Here is an 11580-nt window from a genome sequence, read left to right on the forward strand (position 1 = left end):
ATATTCCATTTAATGCACTTGGCGTAAAGAGAGATCACTGCCAGGGTCCCTCCCAAGTTACCGCAGAGTCTTCACAACTGTCCAGTTCTCCTTGTTCAGCTGGGCCTCGTCCTCATCCTGAAAAGCGATCTGCTCCGGCTCCTTGTTATCATTCACCTTCCACAACAGGATGACGGCATCTGCGGGGCGATTCAATTACAGTGATCCACGCTTCACCCGCACTCCTTCACGTCAGGATTTTTATTTATTTATGTATTTATTTTTGAGACGGAGTCTCGCTCTGTCGCCCAGGCTGGAGTGCAGTGACGCGATCTTGGCTCACTGCAACCTCCGCCTCCCGGGACCATCCCGGATAACTGTCTCTACTAAAAATACAAAACAATGAGCCGCACATCAGGATGTTCAGGGTATTACAACAACATTTATGTTCTTCAGTGGACATTATGGCCACGATGATTTACTTCCAAGCATTTCAACAGGGAAAGTAGGTTTGCCTTCTCAGCGAAAACTCCAAAATCAAATTCATAATAGATCAGAGCTATACAAAATCACCTTAAACAGAAGGGTCCCTAGGCCAGCAAAATGCCACTGCAAAACGACACTGGCTACATTAACAAAACTGAAGGCATAATCTATAAATAGCTGAACAGAAAAACAAAACAGCAAAGAACCCCTAGTGCAGCGGTTGGCTAATGTTCCTGCTGAGAAACCTTCAGCAAGTCACTTAGCATCTTGATGTCTCAGTTTCCTTACCTGTAAATGGGGATAATAGGCAGGATGGGGTGGCTCACGCCTGTAATGCCAGCACTTTGGGAGGCTGAGACGGAAGGGTTGTTTTAGCCCAGGAGCTCAAGACCAGCCTGGGCAAGACAGCAAGAGCTTGTCTCTACTAAAAACCAAAAACATTAGCCAGGTGTGGCGGCACACACCTGTGGTCCCACTACACAGGAGGCTGAGGTGGGAGGATCACTTGAGTCTGGGAGGTAGAGGCTGCAGTGAGTCCTGATCTTGGCACTGTGCTCTAGCCTGAGTGACAGAGCAAGACTCTGTCTCAAAAATGGGGAAAACAATATATCTACCTCCCAGGCTGTTGTGAGGATTAAATTGGTCAATGTGTATAACACACTTACAACACAATGGCTGGCAGATAGTAAGCCCTATGGAAGTGTCAGCTATTAATATCATTATAGACATATCAGGTACTTTAGCCTGAGGTCACCCATTGTCTGAGTCTGATGACTCCCCACATTCTGACTCCACGATTACCACATAACCTTCTGACCATCCCTTGGCTTCCTTTAGAAACATGCACAGCAGGAGAGTGAATGAATGAGGTTGTGAGGACATGCGCATTCCCATTCTTTTTTTTTTTTTTTTTTTTTTGAGATGGAGTTTCACGCTTGTTGCCCAGGCTGGAGTGCAATGGCACAATCTCAGCTCACCGCTACCTTCGCCTCCCAGGTTCAAGCGATTCTCCTGTCTCAGCCTCCTGAATAGCTGGGACTATAGGCATGTACCATCACACCCAGCTAATTTTGTATTTTTAGTAGAGACGAGGTTTCTCCATGTTGGTCAGGCTGGTCTCGAACTTCTGACCTCAGGTGATCTACCCACCTCAGCCTCCCAAAGTGCTGGGATCATAGGCGTGAGCCACCGCACCCAGCCTGCATTCCCATGCTAAGTTAACTGGAATCCTGTTTACACACATTAGTCTGGGAGCCTGGTTAAGACGCCATTGGCCCTGATGGATGAGCACTCTCCGCGTGCTGACAACAGCAGGTTTCTGGGCCTCCAAGGCCAAGGCACTTTGGAAAATGGGGGCTGCCATGTGCAACCTCAGGGCAGACAGCAGGCAGCCACCCCTAGGTGACGCTCCTGCTCCCCACCTTTCCCTCTACAAATCAGCGTGCGTGCGTGCGCGCGCGCACACACACACACACACACACACACACACACACCGTCAGGCGCTCTGGGCATCATGGCACTGAACTCAACCAGGTCTCTTTTCCTCCTTCTGCAAAAATAAAACTTTAGATTTCTGTTTTAGTTTGTAATAGTTTCTAGATTGTTTTAAAGTACGGTAAAAAGGAAGGTTTACTTTTTGGTTTTTTTTGAGACAGAATCTCATTCTGTTGCCCAGGCTGGAGTGCAATGATCCTATCTTGGCTCAGTGCAACCTCCACCTCCCAGGTTCCAGCGATTCTCCGCCTCAGCCTCCCGGGTAGCTAGGATTATAGGAGTGCACCACCATGCCCAGCTAATTTTTGTATTTTTAGTACAGACAAAGTCTCACTATATTGGCCAGGCTGACCCCAATGATCCACCTGCCTTGGTCTCCCAAAGTGCTGGGATTACAACAAGTGTGAGCGACCGCACCCAGCCTGGTTTACTTTTTCTATATAGTTTTATCCCATTTAAGCACAGGCAGAAAACAAGAATCAATCTATTCCCATCAAACAAGTAAGCACAAATCACAAGGCCATTCATTAACGACACTCCCGGTATGCTCCCTCCCCAGCACCCTCCAGCAGCCCGGCACTGCAGACACCAGGACTCCAAAGCAGCATCAGGCACAGCAGGAAATGGGAGAAAACGCATGGATGTCAGACCAGAGGAGCTGCCAAGCTGGGTACTGATGTGGGATCTTACCCCGACGGGCACTGCTGGAGCGTTTCAGAGGCTACTATGGGTATTACAACAAGTATGTCACTGTGAGGAAAGGGAGCATCGCGGGGCTTTCCACAGTGCTGGCAGCTTATGTGCTTTTCAGCTACTACTTTTCTTACAGGGAGATCAAACACAAGCAGCTACTCAGAGCCCATTGAAGAGGGGCCAGCGGGAGGGCATGCTGCGCTTCCGAGCATGGCACCCCTCCATGAGGAACTTGGCCATTGCTGAATTTTTTCATATCCCACTTTAGAATTCATGCCCAAATAGCCCAGGCACGGTGGCTCACGCCTGTAATCCTAGCAGTTTGGCAAGCCAAGGCAGGCAGATTGCCTGAGCTCAGGAGTTCAAGACCAGCCTGGCCGACATGGCAAAATCCCATCTCTACTAAAAATACAAAAATAAGCCAGGGTTGGTGGCAGGTGCCTGTAATCCCAGCTACTTGGGAGGCTGAGGCAGGAGAATCGCTTGAACCTGGGAGGTGGAGGTTTCAGTAAGCCGAGATCGTGGCACTGCACTCTATCCTGGGTGACAGAGTGAGACTCTCTCAAAAAATAAAATATAAAAAATAAACCCAAATAAAAGATGACTGGTTAAAAAAAAAAAAAAAAACTCACAAAGCCAATTAATAACACAGTCCTAAAGCCAATTAATTAATTATACAGAGACACTGAACTGACTCTGATCACTGCAGATATTAAACTAACAATCAAACAAAACCAGAACAGCCACCTCGCTTGGGATATGATGGAAAGGTAAGTGCCTCTCCATCTTGTCTCGGAACAGCCCAGTGGGAGCTAGCAGGAAAGCAGCTGTTTTCAAACAGGTGTTCCCGGTGTCATCTTGCTGTCCTCCCTCTCCAACTCTACCGCACTCCCTAGAACATTATTTTACTGAACTACCTAAATGACAGATTGAGAAGGTCGGCCATATCTGAAATAAAAAGCATATCCAGGCCAGGCGCGGTGGCTCATGCCTGTAATCCCAGCAATCTGGGAGGCCGAGGCAGGTGGATCACCTGAGGTCAGGAGTTCGAGATCAGCCTGGCCAACATGATGAAACCCCATCTCTACTAAAAAAAAAAAAAAAAAATTATCCGGGCGTGGTGGCAGGTGCCTATAATCTCAGCTACTTGGGAGGCTGAGATAGGGAGAACTGCTTGAACCCGGGAGGCGGAGGTTGCAGTGAGTCGAGATTGCACCACTGCACTCCAGCCTGGGGAATAAGAGCGACACTCTATCCCACCCCCACTAAAAAAGCATATTCAGCTCAAATCTCACTATCTGACAGGAGACACACAGGTATCTGTCTGGTTCCTAAAGAATCTCTGAAGAACAGCAATACTCACCATCTCCTCCCGATGCTAAAATTTCCCCAGTTGGAGAAAAACGCACGACATTGACGGCTTTGGTATGACGAGCAAGATTGGACAAAAATTCCACGATGGCTTTTCCATCTGGTCCCTTTTCTACCTTCCAGATCTGTTGATACCAAAACATTCATTTGAAAAACATAGAATGGCCACATATTATACTGTTTGTATTAAAACAATACTATGGGCTGGGTGCGGTGGCTCACAACTGTAATCCTAGCAGTTTAGGAGACCAAGGTGGGTAAATCACTTGAGGCCAGGAGTTCAAGATCAGCCTGGAAACATAGTGAGACCTGGTCTCTACAGAAAATTTTAAAAATTAGCCAAGTGTGATGGCACATGCCTGTAGTTCCAGTTACCCGGGAGGCTGAGGTGGGAGGATCACTTGAGCCCTGGAGGTCAGGGCTGCAGTGAGCCAATATCAGGCCACTGCACTCCAGCCTGGGCGACACAGTAAGACCCTGTTTCCAAAAAAAAAAAAAAAAAAAAAAATACTATGCTTTATTTTCAGAAAGAAATCCCTATCTAAAACATAAATGTCTACGGTTCCGCCTTCTTTCTAGAGCAACTTGTTACCCAATAGGAACCAGGATCAGAATCCCAAAACAATGAACGTCCAGTTACAATAATCTAGGGAAAATGAATCAAATAAGAAAGCAGAGCCGGGCATGGTGGCTCAGGCCTGTAATCCCAGCACTTTGGGAGGCCAAGTTGGGTGGATCACCTGAGGTCAGGAGTTCGAGCTTAGCCTGGCCAACATGGTGAAATCCCATCTCTACTTTATACAAAAATTAGCTGGGTGTGGTGATGAGTGGCTATAGTGCCAGTTACCTGGGAGGCCGAGGCAGGAGAATAGCTTGAACCTGGGAGGCAGAGGTTGCAGTAAGTCAAGAATGCACCACTGCACCCTGGCCTGGGCAACAGAGCGAGACTCCATCACAAAAAAAAAAAAAAAAAAAAAAAGCAGCTCTCTTTTTCATTGTTCACCACAGGCCCTGGCAATTTAGCATTCTGGGCTAGATGACAAAGCAGTTTGAATTTGTTGACATATGTTCATTCATTCATTCATTTACTTAAGAGAAGGGTCTGGCTCTGTCACCCAGGCTGGAGTGCAGTGGTGTGATCGTTGCTCGCTTCAAACTCCAAGGCTCAAGAGATCCTCTCACTTCAACCTCCCAAGTAGCTGGGCCTACAGCTGCACACCGCCACGTCCTGTTACTTTTTCATTTCTGGCTCTGTTGCCCAGGCTAGTCTCGAACTCCTGGACTTAAGTGATCCTCTTACCTCAGCCTCCCAAAGCACTGGGATTGCAGGCGTGAGCCACCGCGCCCAGCCCACATTGATTTTAAATAAAAGAATGAAAACTATTGCTTCAAGCAGTGTTCCCAGATGGCTATCTCTGCCCCAGTTTACCCTGACAGCGGTGTCCACGCCCGCAGACGCCAGTCTGTGGATCCTCCCGGCCGCCCCATGCTGGAAGTCCAGGCTGTACACGGGCTCCTTGTTGTGCCAGGCTATTTCACAAGTGATGACTTTCATCCTCCTGAGTCTTGAAGGGGCAAAACGTTTCTCGGGCACCGTTCCACTTCAAGACAGAGGAAAGCTGCAAAATGCTGGTGATCGATTAAACAACAGTGTTAGCAGCAGGGAAGGGTTACTGAGCGCTGAATAGGGCAGGAGCCATTTAAAATGCACACTGCAGTGGGAAAGGATGTTAACGTTGCCATCTGACAAGAACACCTTGCTAGCTCCACCTAAAATGCTTCGCTGGGTCCTGACATCCACAAGTTTATGATACGCCGCTAAGTCCAGAGAAGCAAAACCAAACATCCAGGTGGAGGCTACCTAGGGGCCCCGGCCATCTGCATGGCCTGCCCCCGCTTAGTAGGGTCTAGGGGCGCGCCCTGAGAGCCCAGGTAGGGGCCCGCCCCGGGAGGGGCCTCCCGGAAGAGGGGGGCAAACGGGGTAGGGGACCGGGGCAGCGGGGCGAGAGCAGAACTCCGCCTTTCCCAGGGACCTGGCGCTGGGCCCGGGAAGCTGGGACGGAGGCCGCCGGGAGGAGGCCGCGCGGGGCCGGGGGTGGACGGGGCCTCGCCGCCCGAACGCGCGCCCTCCGGAGCTATCCCGGGCCCCAGGGGCCCGCCCTAGGCGAGGGCCTCTGGCCCCAGATCGACCCGACCAAAAGAGCCGCAGAGCCGCCCGGGCCAGCCCCGGGAAGCAGTACCTGCACGGACCCGGACGGGCAGTGGCGCCGTCACCTCCCACGCAGCGCGCGCCGCTTCCCGCGCGCCGTAGGCCCCGCCCCCCGCATGGGTGGGACCTCATGGACGCCCCGCCCCTCAAGCGCCCCTCAGGTCCCGCCCGACGTGGGCGGTAGCCCCAGGGAAGCCCCGCCCCCTCCTAGGCGCGGAGGCGAGTCCCGCTCTGGCCCTGGGGTCGGAATCCGGGCCGGAATTTATTCCCGCCAGACCCACGACCGCAGGGAAGAATGGATTCATTATTATTTATTACTATTATCCATTACTTATTCCTTGTTGATTCGTTCTTTTAGCAAACGTTTACAGAGCCTGGGCTGTGTGTTAGACCGACCCTATGCTGGCGCTGTGCACTTGGAGGGCGAACACGATCGGTTCTCTTGCCCCTTCTGCAAACAAAAACAGATCTCTGGGTTTCTATATTGGCTTCTAGAACATTTGGGAGAGTTCAAAGCTATGAAATTGTTCAGTACCTAGCGCAAGGTTGCTTACATTTTATTATTATAGTAGATGCAGTTATAAACCCTTTCTAAGAACAGACTCACATTTTAAAGTGAGGCGGTAAATTGATCGGTAGGCACAGATACCGCAGGCCTTTTGAAATGGGAAGTTTCCAGATGAGACCTAATTTATCTGTGGGCTTCGCAGAAGGCCAGGAAACAATGGATGCGCTGCTTTTACTGGTTAAAAGAAACACACAGGTTTATCTGAGGAAACAACTGCTCTAGGATTTTTGGAAAAAAAGAACAGACATGGATTCTTATGTAAATACTGGCTGATGCTTTTAGCTAGCTTTATGAAAGGTATAGATATTGCCTAAAAATCGGTGTCTCATGTTGATAAGAATGGCTGTATGCTCCTTGAAGCCTGATTTCTACAGGAAGCTAGAATAACATAATCCGAATATGCAGTTTTTAGATTTTTCTCTCCAGAATTTACAGATTTTGGACTGGGAATGACTACATACTTTAGATAATTTGGCTGTTATGAAAGTACAGACTCCCGGCCCTACCAGCCCCATGATTCCGAACATCCAGCAGAGGCCCCTCCTCCAGGAGCTTGCATTTTCATAAACCTCAGTCTGTTTTGGAAAGCTCGGGATTCTTCGTGTCTCTCCAACATCAAATTTCTCCAAATTTCTCATAAATGCTATTCATTCACAAATGAATAATCTGCCCACCTCTTGAAGTGTCACGACGCTGAACTGTGGATTTAAAAGATAAAAACACATGCTTTAAGTACTAAAAGTACACGAAGGAGTTGGCTTTCTTGGCGAACATTTTAGAGATCCAACTTCAGTGCCAACTTAATAAGCCAACACGGGCAGGGGATGCGGCTCCAGAGAGAGGCCCTGGGCTATCTCAAATATTTTCTCAAAAAAAAAAAAGAAAAAGAAAAAGAAAAAGAAAAAGAAAGAAGTTATTTATTTGCTCAAAACCTCAAAGTTAGCACCACAAATGTTGGACTAAAGAATTCCTGCCGGGCGCGGTGGCTCAAGCCTGTAATCCCAGCACTTTAGGCTGAGGCAGGCGGATCACGAGGTCAGCAGATCAAGACCATCCTGGCTAACACGGTGAAACCCTGTCTCTACTGAAAATACAAAATATTAGCCGGGAGTGGTGGCGGGCACCTGTAGTCCCAGCTACTGGGGAGGCTGAGGCAGGAGAATGGCGTGAACCCGGGAGGCGGAGCTTGCAGTGAGCCGAGATGGTGCCCCTGCGCTCCAGCCTGGGTGACAGAGCTAGACTCCATCTCAAAAAAAAAAAAGAAAGGAATTCCTATAACACAATTCTAACTAGATTCCTCAACAACCACTGGCCTTCAGCTTGGGCCCCAAGCATCCATTTTGGGCAGAACTGCCTCCATTTAAGGGGACCAATGTTATTTGGTTCCTGAGAACTTTTTAATAATGAAAATTGATATAAAAGCACTAACTCTTAACTCAGCTTCAGAAAAAACTTCTCAACACACTTTAATTTCCATTTGTAAGTGTGAACATTCTAAGATCAAAATCTGAGCCAGGCACGGTGGCTCACATCTGTAATCCCAACACTTTGGGAGGCCAAAGCAGGCAGACTGCTTGAGGCTAGGAGTTCCAGACCAGTCTGGCCAACATGGCAAAACCCCTTCTCTACGAAAAATACAAAAACTATCCAGAGTGGTAGTGTGTGCCTGTAATTCCAGCTACTCGGGAGACTGAGGCAAGAGAATCGCTGGAAGCTGAGAGGCGGAGGTTGCAGTGAGCTGAGATTGCACCACTGCTTTCCAGCCTGGGCGACAGAGTAAGACTCTGTCTCAAAAAAAAAAAAAAGTTTTGATAACAGAAATAAAAAGTTCAGTAAAGGGTTGGAAAAAAATGTTGAGGAAATACCAGAATAAGAAAAATAGGGAGAAGCCAGGCGTGGTGCCTCACGCCTGTAATTCCAGTACTCTGGGAGGCTGAAGTGGGCGGATCACTTGAGGTCAGGAATTCGAGACCAGCCTGGCCAACATGGTGAAACTCCATCTCTACTAAAAATGCAAAAAATAGGTCGGGCATGGTGGCAGGTGCCTGTAATCCCAGCTACTCAGGAGGCTGAGGCCAGAGAATCGTTTGAACCTGGGAGGTGGACATTGCAGTGAGCCGAGATTGTGCCATTGCACTCCAGCCTGGGCGACAAGAGCAGAACTCCATCTCAAAATAATAATAATAATAATAATAATAATAATAATAATAGCCAGGCATGGTGGCGGCGCCTGTAATCCCAGCTACTCGGGAGGCTGAGGCACTAGAATCACTTGAACCCACGAGGCGGAGGTTGCAGTGAGCCAAGATCATGCCACTGCACTCCAGTCTGGGTGATAGAAACAGACTCAGTCTCAAAAAAGAAAAAAAGAAAAATAGGAGAAATGACAGAAATCACTACAGGAGAATGGCAACAACAGGACCTCTGGCACACTACTGGTAGAAGTATAAACTGATGTAAATACTTTAGAAAACTGTTCAGCAGTGTCTAATAAAGTTAATGATATGCCTACCCCATGACTCAGCAATTCCACTCCTTGGCATATGTATCAGGAAAACAAAAGCAAACTCATACAAGAATCATTATTCATAATAGCACCAAACTGGAAAGACACCAAATGTCCACCCACAGGAGAAAAGGTAATCAGACTGTGCCATATTCATACCACAGCATTCTACTCAGTAATCCAAAAGAAATACTGACTGTGATAGTTAATTTTACGTGTCAGTTTGCCCGGGCTAAGACAAACCCGATAGGTGGTCAACATTATTTCTGACTATGAGGGTGTTTCTGGAAGACTTTAGCATTTGAATCAGTAGACTGAGTACAGATCTGCCCTCACCAACCTGGGCAGTATCTGGGGCATCATCTAACCTGTTGAGTCTGAAAAGAACAAAAAGTGGAGGAAGGGTGAATTCTGTCTCTTCTTGAGTTGGGAACATCCATCTTCCACCGTCAGATGTCAGAGCTCCTGGTTCTCAGGCCTTTCGACTCCAGGACTTACGCCATTGGTGTCCCTGGTTCTCAGGGCTTAGGAGTGGGACTGTTATACCACTGGCTTTCTCGGGTCTCCATCTTGCAGACAGCAGATCATGGGACCTCTCAGCCTCCATAACCACTTAAGCCACTCATCCTGATCAATCTCTTGCATCTATCATATTGGCTCTGTTTTTCTGGAGAACTCTACACTGACTGACAAAGGCAGCAACATGGATGAGGAAACATTGTGATGCACACAAGGAGTTATTATTTCAAGTGATTGGCAAACACAGAAATTTTATACTACCCCAAAGAAAATTTACCTCCAGTCATACTATGGCTAGAGACTATAGTCTCTTTTAGTTCAGTCCACTAAAAAGGCCTAGAAATGCCCAAACTAGGCCAGGCACAGTGGCTTATGCCTGTAATACCAACACTTTGGGAGGCTGAAGCAGCCCAGGAGTTCAAGACCAGCGTGAGCAATGCAGCAAGATCCTGTATCTAGAAAAAAAAAAAAAATCAGCCAGGCATGGTGGGACGCACCTATAGTCCCAGGTACTTGGGAGGCTGAGGAAGGTGGAGCACTTGAGCCCAGGAGTTTGAGGCTGTAGTGAGCTATGATTATGCTATTGTGCTCCAGCCTGGACAACAGAGCAAGACCTTGTCTAAAAAAAAAAAAAAAGAAAAGTAAAAGAAAAAGAAAAAGAAATGGCCTAACTAAAAACAATTACTGTATCTGTGCCTAGATTATGGTCTTCAAATAGCAATTCCCACAAAACGAAACAGAGCTCTTGGAGAAATGGCTGTCACCAAGTCTAGACCAGGAAATTTATTAGATGTATTGAAATACCTTACATCTGAAATACCCTGGAGTATACAGAGTATAGAAAAACAACAACAACAACAAAACAAAACCATAAATTAGGGCTCATTCCCGTAATCCCTGCATTTTTAAGAGATTAAGAGGTGGGGGAGTGCATCGCTTGAGCCCAGGAGTTTGAGACCAGCCTGGGCAACAAGGCAAAAATCTGTCTCTACAAAAAAATACAACAATTAGCTGGGCATAGTGGCATCTGCCTGTGGTCCTGGCTACTCAGGAGGCTGAGGTGGGAGGATCACCTGAGCCCGGGAGGTTACGACTGTAGTGAGCCGTGATCGCGCCACTGCTACTCCAGCCTGGATGACAAAGCAAGAGCCTGTCTCAAAAATATGTATTTTTTAAGGCCGGAAGCAGTGGTTCACGCTTGTAATCGCAACACTTTGGGAGGCCACAGTGAGCAGATCCCTTGAGCCCAGAATTTCTTGAGACCAGCCTGGGGGAAAAAAAAATCTAAAACAAAACCACCAAGCAAGGTGGGTTGGACAAGCTTGCTGGTACCTCAATTGCCTCCATGAGTATCACATTTTGAGAGAGATTCCCACCAAGGGAGTCACAAAACAAGGGAAATTGCCTAGGAAAAAAAAAAAATTATATACTCAGATTACCTTGAGTCTTGGTTCAGATCACAGTACAAACCAAGGGCCTCACTTCCAAAAGGAACCCCATGGGAGATTAGGAAGACTTGACTCTTTTGTGAATACAAAACACCATTACATTTTATTATGAAGATACAGCCAGCTGGGCATGGTGGCTCACGCCTGTAATCCCAGCATTTTGGGAGGCCAAGGCAGGCAGATTGCTTCAAGCTAGAAGTTGCAGTAGCCTGGGCAACATGGCAAACCGTCTCTACAAAATATTCAAAAATTAGCTGGGTGCAGTGGCATGTGCCTGTAGTTCCTGCTACTCGTAAGGGCTGAGGTG

The 11580-nt window shown here is 47.8% G+C and overlaps 1 protein-coding gene across 2 annotated transcripts in view; it reads right to left on the reverse strand.

Annotated features, from left to right (window-relative positions):
* CHAF1B (chromatin assembly factor 1 subunit B) overlaps positions 1-6998 on the reverse strand; it is a 30652-nt gene extending 23654 nt beyond the window's left edge. Inside the window, exons 1-4 of one of the 2 annotated variants that reach the window (XM_023191259.1) lie at positions 6840-6998; positions 5453-5652; positions 4016-4148; positions 62-179 (exon numbers count right to left, since the gene is read on the reverse strand). In XM_023191259.1, the coding sequence (XP_023047027.1) occupies positions 62-179; positions 4016-4148; positions 5453-5578 (377 nt within the window). In that variant the 5' untranslated portion in view covers positions 5579-5652; positions 6840-6998. Of the gene's footprint in view, positions 1-61; positions 180-4015; positions 4149-5452; positions 5653-6263; positions 6346-6839 lie in introns of those variants that run through there. The other variant, XM_023191250.1, reaches the window with a different exon arrangement.
* Between the last annotated feature and the right edge of the window lie 4582 nt (positions 6999-11580).

This window comes from Piliocolobus tephrosceles, chromosome 19 (genome assembly GCF_002776525.5).
Source record: "Piliocolobus tephrosceles isolate RC106 chromosome 19, ASM277652v3, whole genome shotgun sequence".
Taxonomy (NCBI): domain Eukaryota; kingdom Metazoa; phylum Chordata; class Mammalia; order Primates; family Cercopithecidae; genus Piliocolobus; species Piliocolobus tephrosceles.